A 21,323-nucleotide genomic window follows, 5' to 3' on the forward strand; every position below is an offset into this window, starting at 1 on the left:
AGATTATCTTCTGTGTCTGTGTTAATTGGTTTCCCTTTTCTTTGTTGAAGAGGGTCTGTGCAATCCTTCTGCCTAGTCCGCCATCTTGCCGGAATACGACATTATTGTTTTAAGCATGGAGTGGATTCACTTGGGGGAAGATAGCTTTTTCATTGTCTTTGGTTTTCTGATTAGAAAAATAATGCTTACTATACAAAATGAAAAAAGTATACACACACGGGGACACATAGAGATAGGAGTAAAACCCAGTCCCTCATCATAACTCTCTCTCTTCCTCCCTTCTTTCCTCTCTTTCTCTATCTCTATACCAGCAATGTATTGTAGACATCTTTCCATTTTAGCAAATACAGATCTATATCATTTATAATGTTTACTTGGTCTTTCACTGTGTGGCTGTACCATAATTTATTTAATCATAACACATTTAAGATGTAAACAAACTGCAGTGGACATTCTTGCACATAATTTTTGTATACTTGTTGCATTGCTTAAGAGTTATGTTTGACTGTGATTAATGGGTGCTCAGTGTTCTCTCTAACATTAAAGAAGTTTAAAATCATATCAAAATGGAATACATGTACACAAATAGATGCTTATTTTATACGAGAATTTGTATCAACTGCCTTAGTGAAGGAGGGATGGGGTTTAAATAGGAAATAAGTCATAATTAAAACAGATATATATTTCTGTGCATTAATAAAGCAAAATTAAAGCAACAGTACATTAAATTTTTTTTTTTAACATCCGTCTTTAGGCACAAAACGAATGTATTTGGAGTTTGCATAAACATTCTTTATGTAAAACTACAGTACTTTTTTCCCCTTAAGGATAACCTTGTTTTTCCACTAGTTGAAATCACAAAAGCTTCTTGAATTTCTGTATCTAATCCGTAAACCCACAGTTGTTTGGAACTATTGCCTCCTTCTTGTAAATGATATTAAATTGGCCTAAATCTTCTTGAACACTTCTCTGTCAGGGAAGATGATAAGCCGTTAGATGCTCCCTTTATTGTCCATACACACACACACACACACACACACATATGACACAACATTTGCTTATTTAACATTTTTCAGTTGTATAATTGAGTGCTATCAGTTACATTAATTCTGTTGTACAGCCATCATCTTTAATTGCTTCCAGATTTTTCATCATGTTAAATATTTAACTTGCTAGCATTTGCTCTTCTATTTTTTATTTCAAGCTAAAGTCCCTTTTCTACTTTAAATGTGAGGCTGGAAATCTTGTGTTGACACGGGATACTTGTTACCAACAAGAGCGTCTAATGGGCACTGAAGGAATTGCAACTGGATCCCTTGCCTGCCTTGGCCTTTTCTCACACTGGATCTGAGAGTGATTAGAATGGAAAAAAAGGAGGTGGAGGAGTTGTTTGAGGCTTGTGGTTAGCTAGCTATTTTGTGTCTTAAAAATATCTTTGTCCCTGGATCAGTTATTACTTAGTCTGATTATGAAATGAAGTGTTTCTGGAGTTTTTGCAGTGAATTTTTTTCCTGCAGTATGTCCACCCCATTTTTTTGGATTCCTTCTACTGTCGTGTGTCTGCTGTGTTTTTGCATTCTTTTTGCTCAGATCCCTTTAAACACTTTGGACAACTTTTAATAAGGGAACAAAAGGAAACTAATATGTATAGAATGTCATATGTGCCTGGCACTGTGCTTGGTGGGTTGCTTTTATTATTTGATGAAATACTCAAAACAATACTGTGAAATGATGTCCTTGGGCCTATTTTACAGTGGAAGAAATGGAGGCTGATAGGAGCAGAGTTACAGTGCTTTCCTAACAGGTTAATAGCAGAGACGAACTTCACATTCACAACACCATTCAGCCTCATTTGAGTGATACTTTCAACAAAAGATTGCCAAGACATATATGTAAAGAAATTTTGTGGGCTGGCTTTGAAACATTGAAATGTAAGCAGTGTTGCCTGGTGATGATTTTCAGGGTCCTCTGGTGGCTCTCTCCCCTGCCTCCAATGCCTAATTCAGTCCCTTTTTAATGCCTCAGTTTCTACCATTGTTTCTTTAAACCACCTCTTTGAAAATAGGGCCCTGACTCTGAAAGGCACCTCCGTTCTCTATCCAGATTCTGGGGCTCATGCCAACCTTTCCTCTGTTCCCATTTGTGTCATGCTTATTAAACATGTGCAGAAAGTGACTCTGAAATAGCCAGAACCCAGGGTGGCTTGTCCCCTTCTGAGAATTAAAAACAAACAAACAAACCCACAATAAAAATAAATCAATAAAAAAGGAATTTAATCTCTTCACATGAATAGAGGAGAAGCTAGACTAACCTACAAGAATGTTTGGTTTGAAGAGGCCTTGCCCTCTTTTTGTGGCGAGTGACATTTAATTCATTTGGCCCCATTAGAAGAGAAAGGAGGGCAATAGAAGTTTTAGCCTTGGGATATTTTACATGTGGCGTGTCTTAGGAGCAGGCAATCTGTGTGTCAATGTCTCATTTAAGAACAGCTGGAAAAACAACATGTTAAAAACATGTGTCACACAGAGTGCTTGGAAAAACATTTTTCAAAGTGTTTTAGCATTTAGATTTAGAGTTAAGTAGCTCAGTGGCTTAAAAACAAACTTTGTTTAAAATTTGATTGGGAGATTAAAGCACCTCCCAGATGTCAGGTGACACTGATAAGGGGATTGTAACTAACACATAGCTATTGAGACAGACTCTGGACCATTTATAATAACAACCACAGGGTCTGTGCTCTTATCCTCCTTATGGATCACTGCTTCACTGCCACCACCTCCCCACCAATTTCATTGTCACCTCCTCAAGGGCTGAGGTTAAGTCATCTTCTGTTATATCCATCCCAGACCAAAAGGCCCTACAGGCACTCAGCACCATATACATATTCATCATTGAGGTCCTTGCAAATCCGAGCATATGTATTTGGGTTCAGCACCACTTCATCTGGAGCTCAGCCAGATGAAACAGCACCGTACCCCAAGCCTGGAAGAAACTGGCCCTGTTGGACTTTAAAATTTAAAAGTTAAAATAATATACACAAAACCTAGTACATTGTACATTATAGGCCACTTAAAGGATTTTCAGTGATGATGTTAACCACACTCCACACTTACCAAAGCTGATTTTGGAACCGAATCCCCATGGAAGATGTAGCCCCACTGTAAATACTTGTCATATGAAAAAAATGGCTGAATACAAAGGACTTCCTATTGATAATCCTAGAATTCACCATTTATAAAGAGTCTTATCTTTTCTCTACTTATCCTCCCTGTTCCATGTGTTTGTTTGGGGGAAAGGGGAAAAGTAGAATAAAAACTCTACCCAGTGCATGTCTTGTACTCAGTATCTGGAAATAATAAAACATAGTGAAATGAATGCTCAGTAGTTTTGTTCATCTTCAACACAAGAAACTTAAGGTGAATCATAAATCTTCCAATAGCATTATTGATCCAGACATGTTGTTGTTGTTGTTATGTGCTGTGGAGTCGTGGGAGGAAGAAAAAAAGACTAGTTGTGGATAATAATGTTTGCTAAACAGCCAAAGTTCTTCAGTATGGCTCTTGGCCTAAGGCAAACAAGCAAACAAAAACTCCCACTCCTTTTCTTCTTGTGTTTTCAGGGAGTAGGGAAAATGAAGTTAAGCAGGAGTTTGGGTCAGTTTGCAGAGGCCAAGTCAAGTTTACCAGTATTGAGTGACATTGGGGCTCTCGAAGCCTATGACTGGGTATCTGTAACACAATGACTGACTCCTTACCCTCAGAAATGAGGCCTGTGAGTCACCCTGCAGGGCTGTGTTGATGAGTTACTGGCTTCCCAAAGTGGTTTTCTCTGAGAAATGGCACATTCATGGTGTCCCTTTCTTTCCCACCCAGGGACAGAACTCTGGTCGATAAATCCCTGCAGGAACCACGGATATTACAGTCATGAGTTTTCTCATACCGCCCTCTCGGGCTGACAGCAGCTCTGCTTTTCTCAGCCACTACCTTGACTGAATAGATTTAGACAGAGTGAGTCTGCAGAAATGTCAGTGGTGCTCATGCAGAAGATTTGAGGTAGATGTATCACCACAGCTGGCCACGCCGGAAGTGCTAATAGACTTTTCACGCTGCTGGTGCTACTATTGCTGGTAATTTAAACAAGTGGAGGCTTCTTGGCAAGGCTGTGGTGGAAGTCAAGGATTAGAGCCTGGTAGTTAAAAATACAATCCCTGCCATTCATTCGAAATTCCAGAGAACTCTGGAATTTTTTGAATTGGCAAGTGAATGGTGGAGACCGGAAGCGTGCACCAAAATAATACTTCTGGTCTTGTATCATCTTTTATTAGAGGATCCTAAAAAATCCCCTATTTATATATGAGTTATTATTCCTGTGTCATAGACTGCAGCTATGTTTGATGAGCTAGCTGTCTAAGTGCAATCTGACTGAAACCTTTTAACTGTAAATTCTTTGTGGTTTCAAAGGATGAGCTTTCTCACCCAATGCACTTATGTTAGGTGAAGTCACTTTTATTGTGTAGACAAGAGTCACTTTTCACAGCTTTGGGGTTTAATGATATGAATGATATAAATGTTTTGCTGATGGATGTGTCTGCTATGTGCATTTGAAGTCTGACTTTACCTCTTTGTACCTTTTATTCCAGTGCATTAGACTAGCAGGCGATGGTTCTATTTAGCATTTGGGCACTATGGGAGAAGAACTGTAACTGCTTGTAATGTTATGACAGCTGCTTTAGGACGAAGAGTCATCAATTGGGATAGCAATAAAAGAATGAAAACTTAGAAAGGTTGATTGCCTTAGAAATAAATGGAAACATGAACATATGTATTCAGCCATGTGAAGCTCCAGGGTTTTAATTCCAATTGTCAGTGGATGGAAGATCAAAAACCAACTCCCCATTATACAACTGGATCGTTGGTTTATGGACAAGGGGAAATTTTACAGGAGGGGGACTAATACTAAGATTATGAGAGGGATCTGGCCGGTTGCCAGCTTAGATGTGGGTCATGAACTGAGCACCTCAGTGGGGGCAGCCCCCACTGTGATGGGGCTCCCACTGCATTCTGGTTTTAGGAGACAAAGGGAAATACCTGGAAAAAGAAGTGTGCGTTTGGACCTGGGAGAAATAGTGTGTTTTCCATTGTCCTTGTTTCATGCTTATGATCCATCTGTGGTGTTAGTTGCAAGAGCTAAGTACCATTGACGCCCCCCCCCAAGAAAAGTACCACTCAAAGAAGTGCAAGATATGATGTGTCTTTCTGAGGTCTTGAAGTTTGTTTAGCAATACATAGCTAACATGTTTCATTTAATTATAGGTGGCACTTATCCCTGAAATACAACAAAAAAGAAAGCTAGTCTTTTTATGTTTATATTCTAATAGGAAAATTTAAAAACTTTCATTTAAGTCTGGGGCTGGTCTTGCTATCTGGTAAAAGACTGAAAATTGGAATAGCTTTTGTTGCCCACTGATGAAGGGTCACATCTCCTTGGCAAGTTAATATCAACATCATCCAAACCTGTTTCAATTTACATTTTTAACCCTGCTGGGTCTTAACTGAACTGGTTCACAAAAAGTTAAGTTGCAAAATTGTTTCATGTAGCCATTCTTAAGCAAATTGTCTTCTGTGTACACACATTTATTGTAACATTAAGAAGGTGGTGAATTGGCTTTGTAAATTAAAAAAAAAAAGTCAGGCTTGATTTTTAGAAACAAGACAATTTATTTATACCTTAAATTGGGTGTATAAAGATTATGGGAGTTGTGAAAACATTGTTTGTTAAAATGCCTACTATGTGCACAGCACTTTGTCATGTGTCACCGGGACCTTGCTGTCTTCTGAAGAGCTTATACTCCATTAGAAGAGAAATAGGAGCACACAAAAAACTCAAAGGGAGTGTAGGAAGAGGTGAAAGAAGAACTGTGATTACCAGGGGGATGAAGAAATAAATGTAGCATTGAGTATGTCCTGAGTTTTGATTCCAGTCCTGGTTTTATGATCCCAAGCTGCCTTTAAATTCCCATTTTAGTAGTGTGGTCTCTCTATAATCTAGGTTATGGTATAAGAAGAGGCAGGTTGGAGGCTGCTTCCAAATCCTGTCCTAACAACTTTGTTGATAGTAACCAGTCGTCATGGAGTCTGTTCTGACTGAGTGATGTCATGTGTGTCAGAATAGCACTGTTCACCCCAGGGCTTTCAATGGCTGATTTTTCAGAAGTAGATCACTGGGACTTTCTCCCTAGTTGCCTCTGGGTGGACTGCTAACTTTTTGTTAGCAGCTGAACGTTAACCACTCACACCACCCATAGACCCCTCTGTATATGGTAGGGAGCCCTGCATAACATCTGACATTAATATGAAATGATAATAGATTTAAAGAGGTGGGGCTGTGAGGAGGAGGAAACACATATATTTGAAGATGAAATCTTTGCCCATAGAATAAACTGCATGTTGCTAAGAACTCTAGATATTTTTCAAAATGAAACACTTGTCATCATTCCTATTTTTATGTCTTTTGTAGGCTTCCAGCAATACAAAATGTATTGCATAGACCTTCTCTGTTTGAGAAAATCTTTGCTGTGTGGCTTCCTTCCATAAATTTAGTGTAATATAATAGGTCATAGACTGGAGGGTAGATTCATCCAAAACACCAGGCCCTTTCCTGGGCAGTAAGAAGCTGATGGAGCCTATTTTTATAGGTAAGATTGAATTCTTGCCTTTATGGTTCTGCTGCTCCTCGGAGTTTTACATTTGCGAAATCCTTCTCATTTTTAAACTTATCCAGAGCCTTGTGGATCGCACAAGGCTTGTGCTTGTTGAGTAAACCTGAACCAAATGTTGCTGGTCTTCCACACACAGCTGAGTCTATGAGATTAGAAGACTGGTCTGAAATCTGTAAAGGACTTTGGCCGTCCTAAGATTCCCAGTGTTTCATGCTGTTGTACATAGTGTCACCATGAGTTGGAACCATCTCGACGGTACCTTGTAACAGTAACAACCTGGATATAGGTTCTGAGACTTGGATGGGTTACATGATACATGACTTTTCCAGTGAAGTCACACAGTGAGGTCACACAGCTTGCCTTAAAATCTAGGTTTGTGTGGCTTCAAGACTGTGGTCTCCAAGGCCCCGTAGTGTCTCACAGGAGACTGCTGTGCCTAGAAGATGCTCGTGTGAGTAGTATTTTTATTTCGTGGGCAAGGGGACCAAGGAGCTGGAGGTGACTTGGATCCCAGCTGTCTTTGGAGATAAGAGTTTTGAAGAGGGATATAGAATGGATTATGAGATAGAGAAGATGTGGGAAGGGATAGAGGGAGGGAGGAAGACCAGAAAATGTGGAGGAAGGGAAGCCTGGAGGCCATTGTGGTCATCAAGGTGAAAGATCAAGAAGGAATACCGCGCCCCCCACCTCCCAAACTAGTTGCCTGTGAGTTGTCTCTGACTCATGGTGACTCCGTGTATGTCAGAGTGGAACTGTTCTCCATGCAGTTTTCAGTGGCTGATTTTTCAGAAGCTGATTGTCAGGCTTTTCATTCCAGGAGCCTCTGGGTGGCCTTGAACCTCAACCTTTGGGTTTATATCACTGAGGGACTCCTAAGAAGCAGGTATTGTTGTGGGTCTCGTCAAGTCAATTGCAACTCTTAATGACCACATGTGTTACAGAGTAGAACTGCCCCATAGGCTTTTCTTTGCTTTATAGAAGCATTGCCAGGTCTTTCTCTTGTGAGCCCTTGGATGAGTTTGAAATGTTGACCATTTGGTTAGCAGCCAAGCTTTCAGTTGTTGTGTCACCAGCAGTGGCTAAAGGGGAGGAAACGGGAGCAAAGTTAACCGTCCCTAGTAGCCTAAAGGGGAGCTCTGGTAGCGTAGTGCCTAAGGCACTTGACTGCTAACCAGAAGGCTGGTGGTTCAAACCCACCAGCCACTCCTTGGAAGGAAGGTTGGGCAATCTACTTCCATAGTGATACTGCCTCGGAAACCCAAGGAGGGCCCGCTGTGACTTGGGTCTGACTCAGTGGCACATAACAACAACAACAGGAGCCTAAAGAGGGGTGCAGTCAGAGTGAAAAAGGTAGCTGAGAAGGTGGTGGTACTGCCACTGCCTTGATGAAAGAACAAAAGAAAAAGTACATGACAATTGTAATGAATTATTAGCCAGATTAGTGCGGAGGAGCTCTGGTAGCATAGTGCCTAAGGCACTTGACTGCTAACCAGACGGCTGGTGGTTCAAACCCACCAGCCACTCCTCGGAAGGAAGGTTGGGCAATCCTACTTCCGTAGTGATACTGCCTCGGAAACCCAAGGAGGGGTCGCTATGAGTCGGGGCCAACTCGACGGCAAACAACAACAACAACAATTCCAATGACATTTTTAACCCCCCAATACAGAGTTTTTCCTAATCAATAAAAGGAGTTTTAAAATCTGTCTTTATTGAAGAACATGTTAATAATCTAAGAGGAAATAACTAATTCACACAACATAGTTTTTCATAAGCTGCCATTTGCAGCCAAATGTCACTTAGTGCCACTCAGTAGTGCTGACCTTTCTCTCACCTTGGCAGCTTCCTGGGCCTGAGAGCTGACACTCTTTTCCCGACCTTGGCAGTCCTCCAGGTGGGGACTCTGGATGCTTTGAGAAGCAGATGTTAGATTGGTCTTCTTGAGACTGAAAGAAGGAAGCTATCTGGGAAGTGGTGATCAAAGAGGTCCCCAAAAGAAGGGGAAAAGCCACTCCATGAATATTTGTTGAATATTTGTTATAGGCACCTTGTCTACCCAGGGTGTGCCATGAGAATCCCTTGTGGGGATTTTTTTTTTTTTTGGGGGGGGGGTTCCAAAAAATATTTGTATATTTTGGTGTCAAAAATAGTTTTCCTTCCTTAAAGAACTGGTATTCTTTTTTTTTATAAACAGTGTGGGCTAGGTAATTGATTCCATTTCCCTTTTTACTTTGGCCACACAAAGATAAGAGACAAAGCTGGAGTTTGTCCTTAGTAACTGCATATCTATGCATCAGTTTTCTTTTTGGACATTCATGGATATTTTTGTTTTTACTGCTTATGAAAACATAGTTCACTGCTGAAAAATCTAGAAACTGCAGAAGAGTTTAGATAAGAAAGAAAAAAATCACCAATCTTTGTAGGTATCAGTGCAAATTGTTTGGTCAACAACAACAACCCAAGCCCCTTGAGATTCTGACTCATAGGGACCCTTTGGGACAGAGTAGAACTGCCCCTCAGGATTTTCTTGGTGGGATAGTGCCTAAGGCACTTGACTGCTAACCAGAAGGCTGGCAGTTCAAACCCACCAGCCACTCCTCGGAAGGAAGATGGGGCAATCTACTTCCATAGAGATACCGCCTCGGAAACCCAAGGAGGGGTCGCTGTGAGTCGGATCCAACTTCACAGCAGTGAGTTTGGTTTTAATCTTTACAGAAGCATATCCACAGGTCCTTCTGCAGTCACTGGGTGGGTTCAAACCACCAACCTTTAGATTAGCCGTTGTTGTTATTGTTATGTGCTGTTGAGTGGGACCCGACTCATACTCATAGGGACACCTCCTTGGGTTTCAGAGGCAGTATCACTACAGAAGTAGATTGCCCAATCTTCCTTCCACGGAGTGGGGAGTGGCTGGTGGGTGTGAACCACCAGCCTTCTGGTTAGCAGTCAAGTGCCTTAGGCACTATGCTACCAGATTCCCTTTAGATTAGCAGTCAAGTTCTTAAAGTGTTTGCACCACCAGAGTTCTTGTCATATACATATATACCTATAAAACTTTTCAAGGAAAATTATACTTTAAAATAGCAGAGACACTTTTTCTTCCATGAGACTCAGCATGAGAATGAAAATAGGAAGGAGATGGGGACAATAGGAAGTGGGGATTAACCTAGCTAAATTGCAGGCCCTGGCAAATAGTAAGGTTACACTGAGAAATTGGAGAAGGGAAATGACTCAGTAACTTTGAGAGAGGGAGCAGAGGTGAGACAGCAAAATGAAAGAGTAAAAGGCATATTCTGGGTTTGAGAATGGGGAGGGAGAAGAAAGGAAGGCGGGAGCCTTAGGCACTAAATGATTTGAACAATAGGAGAATTTAGTTTTTAAGTCAGACCATCAGCAATATATTAAGTGCCTCTTGTGAGCCATGCTCTCTTCCTAGCTTTTTGCATTCAGACTGAGCCACTCTTGACATCATATAAGCTGAGTCTTAGACTTAAGCTGATTTCGGGTTGACAAGTCTGCAGAGGCTGGGAATTTGCATGCCTTTCCTCTCAGAGTTGTTTTGGAGCAATGAGAGCTGCTCCCTTAAGAAAGGCTTCCTCTTATACTTGAGTCTTAGAGGAATACAGTGACTGACACTTTTAATTAACAAATCCGCTGGGAACAAAACTTCTTTGAAAGCATTGGCTGGGGTGTGGAGTTTGGAGAATGGGCTGCAGTCTCCCATGGCATTGTGGGAGTCCTGGAACATCAAGCCCCATGGTGAGCTGTGCATCTTCAGGGTCAGACTTACCAGGATGAGGGCAGGATGGCCCATCCAGAAAGCCCCACATTGATTGAGTCCCAGGGGACAGAGGCCATTAAGTCATGGTGGCTCTCCTTAGAAGCTGGGCAGTTGCAGGGCATTCTGTGCTGGGTGCTCCTGCCCTCACCTGAATTGGTGTCACAGTCCATTTGATAGCATGGGAGGGATGTAGTGAGCTGTGCCCTAGGGCAGAGGGGAGCACAAGATCTGGGAATGCATCTTTCCAGCTCCTGTGTTACTGGTAGCTGAGTTTCTGACCACAGCAGTGTTCTTTACATCTCATTGCTGGCTCAGCGGTAGAATTCTCACTTTCCATACGGGAGACCCGGGTTTGATTACTGGCCAGTGCACCTCACTTGCAGCTACCACCTATTTGTCAGTAGAGGTTTGAATGCTGCTTTGATGCTGAACAGGTTTCAGCAGAGCTTTCAGACTACAGTTGACTAGAAAGAAATGCCTGGTGATCTACTTCTGAAAATAAACCAATAAAACTCCTGTGTATCACAACAGTCTGATCCACAACATATCTTGAGGATGGCCCCAAATGGCACAGTGTTTCATTTTGTTGTGCATAGGGTCCAACACGATGGCAGCTAACAGCAACAGTGATATTAGAACCAGCACAGCATCAGTATCCATGGTGTCAGAGTGTCTATGAAAGGTTTATGGAGAGCGGAGGATCCTTTTCTCCTGTTGCTGTGATGTGACATATTTATGTAAGGCGTGTCTACCTTAGAAAACATTTTTAATAGTACAGTCTTGAAGGAATAGCAAAGGGTTTCTTAGCTTTAATTACTTTGTTAAAGAGAGTTTAACTCTGATATCCTCATCAAGTGATTCCTTACTCCAAAAGCCTGCGACAAACCTCCTGAGGTTGGCTATGCGTTTTCACCTGCCCAGAGGTTATAAAAGGATTTTACACACACTTTAAACAGAACTACAGTTGTTTGGCTGGAAGGGTTACTTACATTGTTTTGTTTCCTTTCTTTTTTTCTCCTCTATTTTTTATGCTCAGGGAAATGACTCTCATGTCTTTAGTTCATTCTGTCCCCACCTATTTTTCTGTTTCTTTTAAGAAGCTAGTCTCAGTTCTTTTATGTTTATCCCACCAGTTCATTTTTGACTTTTTTGTTGTTGTTCCCTGTTCATTGACATGAAGATTGTTGGTGGCATTTACATGTTACAATTCACCAGTTGAACTTTGTTTTCTTTGTAGCTACTGAGGCCAACTTTGTCATTATGTTCATTTATAGACCTTCTTAGGGAAAACATCCAAGTTTTCGCTCAAGGCCATGGATGAGTTCCCCAAGGTCAACAGTATGAGGCAACTTCAAGTTTTGGAAGAATTTTAGTTAGTGGCAGCATTTAAATGTGAGGAAACAGACCAAACCAAACCAAACTCACTGCCATCGAGTTGGTCCTGACTCATAGAGACCCCTCCTTGGATTTCCAAGGCGGTATCACTACAGAAGTAGATTGCCCAGTCTTTCTTCCAAGGAGTGGCAGGTGGGTTTGAACCGCCAGCCTTCTGGTTAGCAGTCAAATGCCTTAGGCACTATGCCACCAGAAGCAAAAGTAAATAAGACAATGCAACTCTAGCGTGAGGTCATTCCAACAGCTAAGATTAAATCTAATGATAGGAAGACTGTTTTCCTACAGTAAAGACCAAAAGAGGTCATTGTCATTTGAAATTAAAATGTGTTTGGCAGAAAGAGCAATCATATTTCTTTGCTTGTGTGTCTAAGTATGTGGGGTTAATATTGCCAGTTGGTTTAGAAGAGGCAAACCTGGTTGCCCAGAAAAAGGGATGACATTCAGTTTCTGCTGTCAAAGTTTGTTCTCTTTATAATATGAAGTTGTTACTGTTAGCTGCCGTTGAGTTGATTCTGACCTATGGTGACCCCATGTGGAACCTTCCAGAGGCTTTTCAAGGCTGTGACTTCCTGGCAGTAGATTGCTAAGCCCATCTTCAGAGTTGCCTCTCTGGGTGAGTTCAAGCCACTAACCTTTTGGCTAGTAGTCAAGTGCTTAACCATTTGTATCACCTGGAGACTAAAGTTTCTTGTCTTTTATGGATACTCTGATGCCATTCAGAAAGTAGTGGCACCAGATGAATCTGCTCATCTGTAAAAGAAAAATACAGTAGATAAACTGTCACAACAGTAGAGGTTGATGGATTGGATCTACAAAGCACCAGGCATTCCTACCAATTTTATTCCTGCCAGTTCACTTTTGACTGTATTTTTGTGATGTGGTTTGGGTGGTGGTCGGCAGAGCTGGAGGCCCATCCGCTTTCTGAGGCCATATTGGAAATCTTGGGCAGAAGGCTGTTGGGCTGGTTCTCTGTGGTTAAGTCCTACCAACAAGTATTGGAAATAGAATGTAATCAAACGTCTGACCATATACATCTTCTCCTCAAAAACCTTAATACCTCAACATCTTAGTTTCTCTGTAAGCTGACATTTGTCAACCTTCCTATACTTATTTCCAGGTACTCTTTATCCTCTAGCTACATAGTTGTTACTTTGCTTGGTAGGAGCTAAGCTTCTTGAGAGATTTATGTGTGACCTGAGTGGAACTCGTAGTACCTTATGCGTAGTAAAAGGTCAGTAATGTCATGTTTACTAGATTGCTTCCAAGCGCCCTGTCTTTGGCTGAAGACAGGCGGAGGTATCCTCATTATGTCAATTACATAAGCTAGGAGTATGTGGGAGGGCTATGGGGCAGGAGAACATAGGTTCTGCTTCAGGAAAGGAGTTCACACAATAGCATCCCATTGATTGAAGCCTGTAAAGCACGTGAGACTGGGGAATGTGGGCTACTCAATGGCTGAGGGGATGTACATAAGCTGGAGTTTGTCCCAGGTCAAGCAAAAACCTGCTTGCTGTTCCTAGAGGCAGTCCAGGCAACTAAGTCAGGGGCTTGGGTTCAGAGACTGCCTTGAAAAGTCCTCAGTGTGCCTGACTTGGATGGAGGGATAAATGGTCAAGCCTGACTTGGAATGAAAACAAACACAATTTGCAAGTCATTTGTAAGCAAATCCCAAGGGAAGAGCCCATGTCTCAGCGTCACTTAACTGTTGTGCTGTTATTGGTGATGGTAATAATGATAATGATGCTGACAATTAAAAAGATAATTGTTTTCCTTCTTTTAGTCACATAGAAAAAATCACCACATGGCAAGACCCTAGGAAGGCGATGAATCAGCCCCTGAATCATATGAACCTCCACCCTGCCGCAACTTCCACACCAGTGCCTCAGAGGGCCATGGCAGTGTCCCAGCCAAATCTCGGTAAGCCCACAGCTTCTACTAGGAAATGATGGACAGGTCTTCCACCAAGGGGCTCTGGAGCTCAGAGCAGCCCTAGTTGTCTCAGTGCCTCACCGTGGGCCTGGAGAACATTCCTCCCTCTTGGCTGCACTATCCTTCTTTTGGCTTTGCCTTCTTTTCTTGACCTCTTTGACACACAGTTCATGATACTGCTACCTAGGTTTCCACTACATTTTTGGCATTCCCTCTAATTGCCTTTATTCAGGTTCTTTGAAAAAATAACCTAGGTCTTCTATTTCAGATTAAGGTAAGTAGAATGTGGACCCCTTTCTATGTCTTTGAGTCCTGAAGACTTCCAAATGTTATGATTCTGGCCTTATATTCTTGTCTTTCCATAAGGAATTAATATTAACTAATATCAACGTGAGGAGCTCTGGTGGCATAGTGCCTAAGGCATTTGACTGCTAAGCAGAAGGCTGGTCATTCAAACCCACCAGCCACTCCTTGGAAGGAAGATTGGGCAATCTACTTCCATAGTGGTACCACCTCAGAAACCCAAGGAAGGGTTGCTAGGAGTCGGATCCAACTCAACGGCAGTCAGTTTGGTTTGGAGTTTTTGGTAATATTAATGTGAAGGAGCTCTGTTGGCATAGTGAATAAGGCATTTGGCTGCTAACCAGAAGGTTGGTGGTTCAAACCCACTGGCTGCTCCATGGGAGGAATATGAGGCAATCCACTTCTGTAAAGAATTACAGCCTTGGAAACCCAATGCAGGTCGCTATGAGTCAGAATCAACTCAATGGCAATGGGTTTTTTGGGTTTAATATTAATGTGTGACGGACACAATGCCAGGTGCTTTCAAGCTTTATTAAATTCTCACAATGACACTGTAATAAGTAACAGAATTCCCATTTCATAGATGAGGAAACTTTTCCAAAGTAAAATAGCTTATGGATATAGCAGGGCTAGAATTTGAACCAAGATTGTTCTGACTTTAGAATGCGTTTAACCATTGCATCACCTACAGGTGGCTCCTCCCTTCCTCCCCATACCTGTCCTGGGATAGTATGACTCACTCTCCACTTCATTTAGAATGCCTAAGTGTGATTTTAAACTTCAGAAAAGAATGTTTTCTGCTGATTGCCTTCACTTAAAAAAAAAAAAAAAAAAGTTATGATTTTTCCCTTTATAAGGTGAAAAATGAAAGGGGCCGTTACTAAGGCTTTATAAAAGATTTTGCCATTTTCAGGTAATATTTCCACTTAAGATCAGATACCCAGATACTGCTTTATACATGAAACAGTTAATTTTAGGGAGTGAAAAGAATCTCCTGTTGGATTTTCAGGAACCAACAGGATAAAAATGGAAGAGTTATTCCTGGACACCCTTCCCTCAGACTGTGGCCAAAGTGAATATGAACTCAAGTAGACTCGAGTCAGCTTCAAACGAATATATTGTCTGTTCTTCCAGGAAGTCTAGACTTAATGTTTTAAAGCTTGCAGACGTAAATTATATCCAAAAAGCAAATGGTCTGGAATAACCTCTCTTATGTTTTTTATCTAAAGGGCAGATCAAAGAAAATGGCACCAATGCTTCTACCAGCAGTGGTGTATGAACACTTCCCGTGAGCTCTTTGTCCCAAGTGTAAAAGAGTTCCTGTAGAAAGCAGATGCTAGTGTAGCAGAGTAAAGGAAGCCCAAATTAGGTGGTGGTGGACCAGTGGGAAGATTTCTTTAAATTGTTTAACTTGCAGTGGAAATTCTAAAGGCTGATTATTAAAGTATTACGTTTAACTTTACAGTCAGTTGTAATTAGAAAGGATTATTCATGGACCTGGTTAAAAAAGTTCAGACATTTCAAAGTGGTGTTCAAAACATAAACCTTCCTTCTATTCCACTTCTCCAGTTTACTTTCCAGAGCCACCTGGTGTTTCCAGTTTTGTGTGTGTATGTGTTTCTTCACACAAGCGCTAGCATGTTATGCCCACATTTTTGTACCTTCCTTTTTTCATTTCTATATCCATCCATACAGAAATCCCTCATTGAATTACCCAATAGGCCAACATATTGATATACTATAATTAGCTTACTTAACTAGTTCCTATCTAATGTTTGGTAGAGTGGAGGGTCAGCAAAGGAGGGGAAGGCCCTCAGGATGGATTGACACAGTGGCTGCAGTGATGGGCTCAGGTATAACAGGGATCATGAGGCTGTCACAGGACTGGGTAGTGTTTCGTTCTGTTGTACATAAGGTCGCTATGAGTCAGAGATGACAGCACCTAACAACAACAGCAACAACATTTAATGGATATTTCGATTGTTACAGTGTGTTGCTAGTACATGCAACACTGGAGTAAATATCCTTGTTCATAGTCTTTTATTCACTCTCTTTAATTTTTTAAAGTTACGCAACATGTAGGAAATGGATTAATTAAATTTAAAGGACTCTGAATACTTGAAACTTCGTATTAAAGTACATATGAATCTGCTTGTGTGTTCATGTGTGCACATGTGCACACATGCTTTTAAAATCCCAGTTGTACTAAGTAAAATACATCTAAAGATGTACTGAAGTTCTGAAACAAGTTCACTTACGATTGACTAAAATGACTTACTTTCCAGATTTCTAATAAATCAGAGCAATAAATTTCTCAAGACACATTTTCTGTATTTTTTCCCTTGTGATACTTGTGTATTTATTTGCCTATTGTGAAGTGTCTTGCTAGCCTACAGAGAATTGCAGAAGTGTCCTAAGGATGATGTGTAACAGAGAGAGTCACATAGATCCAAAGATCGGGGAATAATTTAGAGAATGACAGTATGGTCCTAATAATAAATGATTGACTCAGAATTCATTTCATTTCAAGCTATAGCTCTGCCTGTGATTCATACTCTTTATTATCATTCTTTTTCTTCGTAATCTAGAATTTTGGTAGTTTTCAGTGGGATATAGCTGTCAAATAACTGAACTTAATTGATAAGTCCCCTTTAATGGGAGGTGTTTATATACCTGAGAAGATGATAAAAAATACAACGCATACCATTACTATCAGATGATAGAATTTTTGTAAGCTAATTTTGTGCATTTCTAGAACTATGATGTAGTTAGTGACACAGCTAAATGCCTCCAGAAATAAGGCTTATTCTATTAGGGTTTTATTATTTTTCTGTAAGTTAGGTAACACGGACTTGGGAGCCAGTCTGCCAAGATTTCAGTCGGGTTCAGTGACCTTGTCAAATTATTAACTTCTCTACACCTCTTTTTCCCATTTGTAAATTAGGAGATTAATAATAGTGTGGGTCAATTATATAAGTTTTTGTTCTTACATAAATGCTTCTTCTTATTATTACTATCACTCACATGGATAGAGGAATCCCTGGATGGTACAGATGGTTAATGTGCTCTGCTGCTAACCCAGAGGTTGGAGGATTAAGTCTACCGAGAGGTGGCTTGGATGACAGGCCTGGCAAACAAGTTACAAAAAGTCAGCCATTCAGAAACCCTATGGAAAACAAGTTGTACCTTGACACATGTGAGATCACCATGAGTTGGAATTGACTCAGTGGCAACTGGTGTTAGTTTTTAATGTGGATAGAAAAGTTTTGTTTTATTTTATATTTTATTTAACTATACAATGTCAGATTGTTCATTGTTCATCATGGAGACTTTCAAGGAAAAAACAAACCAAAAAACTGAGCACTGCTTAGATTGGATAGTGCTTTAAGTTAGGAACACGGGATTACTTTTTTCAGTGAGGATAATGCCCTCTGGTGGAAGTGTTTCATTTCCTCCTCTTTGTTATCAGTGTCGTTGGCTGCTGTGGAATTGATTCTGACTCACAGCAACCTCATGTCACAAAGTAGAACTGCCCCCAGGACTAGGCAGACTGTCATATCTTTGGAAGCAGAGTGCCACATATTTCTTCCACCTAGTGGCTGGGTGAGTTTGAGCTATCAAGTGAGCAGTTAACCATTGTGACACCAAGGCTCCTCTTGTTATCAGTAGATAATCTTATTTTTTTTCAGTAAATATATTCTTGAAATGTGGCTTGTAAATCAAACCATATTTTAGCTGCAGGAGAAGAGACCCACCACTTAAAGACATTCTGGAATGAGTGCCTTCTTATTCTAATACATTCTTATCTTAAAATAAATGGCTTTGTGAAACAGGGGATTCTCTTGTCAGTTGCATGAGAATCTGGTGAAAAAGCTTCTCTCTGAAGATTGACAGGTTTGTTGTGTATCTTCACTTAGTGAATTTTCAAATGACTGAGTAAAATGAAATAGATTTGGAAGGAAGAAAAGTATATATATATATATTTAAATCCCAACAGCCATCTCCAATTTGGTCTAGTTTTTAACTGAAATTTTAGTTCTTGTATTCACAAAATTGGATTGTCTGTAAGGTTTTCCTTATTTGGTTTTGCCTAAACAGGCTGGTGACCTTTCAGCCTGAGTCCCCAGAGATACCCAGTGAATGGAAGAAGAAAGGAAGACCTTGGAGGACTTTAGAGAGTAAAGGAGACAGATTACCACTTGGTGGAAGCCCTGTCGCTGTCATAACTTGGGGGCTGACAACTTGTTTAGAGTCCTCCAGTACACAGTGAATTACTATGTATTTCATGGTATTATGAAAATAATACTATGGAGAATTACTATGCACATGAAAGTTGGTTTTTTCCCTAACACAAACCAAACAGGATCTCATATCTTATAAGTGTGTTGTTGCTGTTATTAATTCCTGTAAATATTCACTAAATTTTATTTAAAGGAGGAGATAATGAAACAAACAGGAGGAAAAAAAATGACGCTCTCTACAGAGACCCTGTTATGATATATAGAAGAATGAGGTTTGAGAAAATGGAGCGTGATATGGAAGTTGATTGATTGTTAGGGTGGTGGTAGTGAAGTAGACATGGGGTGGATTAGGGAGCCATTTAGTAGAGTGGTTAATAGGAAAAATTTGGAGTCAAAACTAGCTTTCTCTTGGGTTAGACATTTATGAGCTGAGTTAGTTATTTAACCTGGGTCTCATTTTTCTTATCTATAAAATAGTGATAACAGTAGTTTTTTTTTTAAAACAAACAAACAAACAAAAATCCCTCATTGCCATGGGTTTGATTCTGACTAATGGTGACCTCATGTGTTACAGAGAAGAATTGTGCTATAGGGTTTTCTTACTGTAATCTTTACAGAACCAGATCTCTAGGCCTTTCTTTTGTGGTGCCACTGGGTAGGTTCAAACCACCAACTTTTAGGTAAGTAGATGAGTACAAACAAATCATCCACCATAAGGATAATGATAGTATCAACCTGCCTCATGAAGTTGTTTTGAGTATTTAGGTATCCATGGATTGGTACTTGGCACATGGCATAAAAGAACTGAACAGAAGATTTCAAAAGGGAGCTTGAGAAGACAAAATAACTTATTGGAATTAAATGTGCAAAGACCTGGAGTTAGCTAAGCAAAAGGGAAGAACATACTCAGCGTTTCTCAAGCTGAAAGAACTGAAGAAAAAATTCAGGCCTCAAGTTGCAGTATTGAAGGATTCTATGGGCAAAATATTGATGCAGGAAGCATGAAGGGAAGATGGAAGGAATATACAGAGTCACTGTACCAAAAAGGATTAGTTGATGTTCAGCCATTTCAGGAAGTAGCAGATGATTGAGAACCAATGTTATTGAAGGAAGTTCAAGCTGCACTGAAGGAATTGGCAAAAAACAGGGCTCCAGGAATTGATGGAATGAATATTCATTGAGATGTTTCTACAAACATTTGACACTGGCAGTGCTCACTTGCCATAAATGACAAAAATTTGGAAGACAGCTTCCTGGCCAACCAACTAGAAAAGATCTATATCTGGGTCCATTTAAAAGGGGGGTGATCTAACGGAATATGGAAATTATTGAAAAATATCATTAAAATCACATGCAAGTAAAGTTTTGCTGCAGGTAATACAAAAATGGTTGCAGCAGTATGTGACAGGGAACTGCCAGAAATTCAAGCCAGATTCAGAAGAGGACTTGGAATGAGGGATATCAATGCTGGTATCAGATGGATCTTGGCTGAATGTAGAGAATACGAGAAAGATGTTCACCTGTGTTTTATTGACTATACAGAAACATTCTACTATGTGGATAATAACAAATTCTGTATAACATTTCAAAGAATGGGAATTCCAGAATACTTAATTGTGCTCATGAGGGACTTGTACGTAGGCCAAGGGGCAGTTGTTCAGACAGAACAAGTGTATACTTCATGTTTGAAAATCAGGAAAGGTGTGCATCGGGGTTGCATCCTTTCAGTATACTTATTCAATCTGTATGCTGAGGAGATAATCTGAGAAGCTGGACTATATGAAGAAGAACATGGCCTCAGAATTAGAGGAAGACCTATTAACAAACTGCAGTGTGCAGATGACACAGCCTTGCTTGTTGAAAGCAAAGAGGACTTGAAGCACTTATTGATGAAGATCAAAGACTACAGTCTGCAGTATGGATTATACCTCAGCATAAAGGAAACAAAAATCCTAATAGGTGGACCAATAACATTGTGATCAATGGAGAAAAGATTGATGTCAAAGACTGCATTCTACTTGGATCCACAATCAGTGAGCATGAAAGCAGTAGTCACGACATCTTTAAAGTGTTAAAGAGCAAAGATGTCACCTTGAGGACTAAGATAACCCTGACCCATGCCATGGTATTTTCACTTGCCTCATATGCATGTGAAAGTTGAACAATGAATAAAGAAGACTGGGGAATTGATGACTTTGAATTATGGTATTGGTGAAGAGTATTGGCTGTACCATGGACTGCCAGTGGAACCAACAAATATGTCTTGGATGAAGATTTTCAAACATGAAGTATACACTTGTTCTGTCTGAACAACTGCCCTTGGCCTACGTACAGGTCCCTCGTGAGCACAATTAAGAATGCTCCTTTGAAACGAGGATGGCAAGACTTAATTCATGTACTTTGGACATGTTATCAGGAGGGACCAATCCCTGGAGAAGGATGTCATGCTTGGTAAAACAGAGAGTTAGTGAGTTGGATCGACACAGTGGCTGCAACAGTGGTCTCAAGCATAGCAGTGAGTGTGAGGACGGTGCAGGACTGGGCAGTGTTTTGTTCTGTGGTGAATGAGGTAGCTGTGCGTCAGCACCAATGGGACAGCAGCTGACAACAGCAACAACAAAGTACCCAAAGAAGTGTTTCATTACACCTGTTATTATTAGTTGGTAGCCTTGTTTTTCCCACTTTTCTGCTACCCATGTGCTCAGAGGAAGTGCCAGTAATGTGCTCTGTAAGAAAGCCATCCTGAAGGAAAGAGACCTCGGATAAGCAAAGCACTACTGAAAAAGAAAAACAAAGTAGGAGGTCTCACATTGCCGGATCTCAAAACATACTATACAGCCATAGTAGTCAAAACTGCCTGGTATTGATTCAATGACAGATACATAGACCAATGGAATAGAATTGAGAACCCAGATATAGATCCATCGACCTATAGTCAGCTGATCTTTGACAAAGGCCC

General features: G+C 40.6%; 1 protein-coding gene across 1 annotated transcript in view; it reads left to right on the top strand.

Moving 5' to 3' along the window:
- WWTR1 (WW domain containing transcription regulator 1) overlaps positions 1-21,323 on the top strand; it is a 169,553-nt gene that overhangs the window by 89,926 nt on the left and 58,304 nt on the right. Inside the window, exon 2 of the mRNA XM_007940185.2 lies at positions 13,672-13,808. Coding sequence (XP_007938376.1) covers positions 13,672-13,808 — 137 coding nt within the window. The remainder of the gene's footprint in view (positions 1-13,671; positions 13,809-21,323) is intronic.

Source organism: Orycteropus afer, unplaced genomic scaffold (assembly GCF_000298275.1).
Source record: "Orycteropus afer afer isolate SDZICR_OR568_19922 unplaced genomic scaffold, OryAfe1.0 scaffold00066, whole genome shotgun sequence".
Taxonomy (NCBI): Eukaryota; Metazoa; Chordata; class Mammalia; order Tubulidentata; family Orycteropodidae; genus Orycteropus; species Orycteropus afer.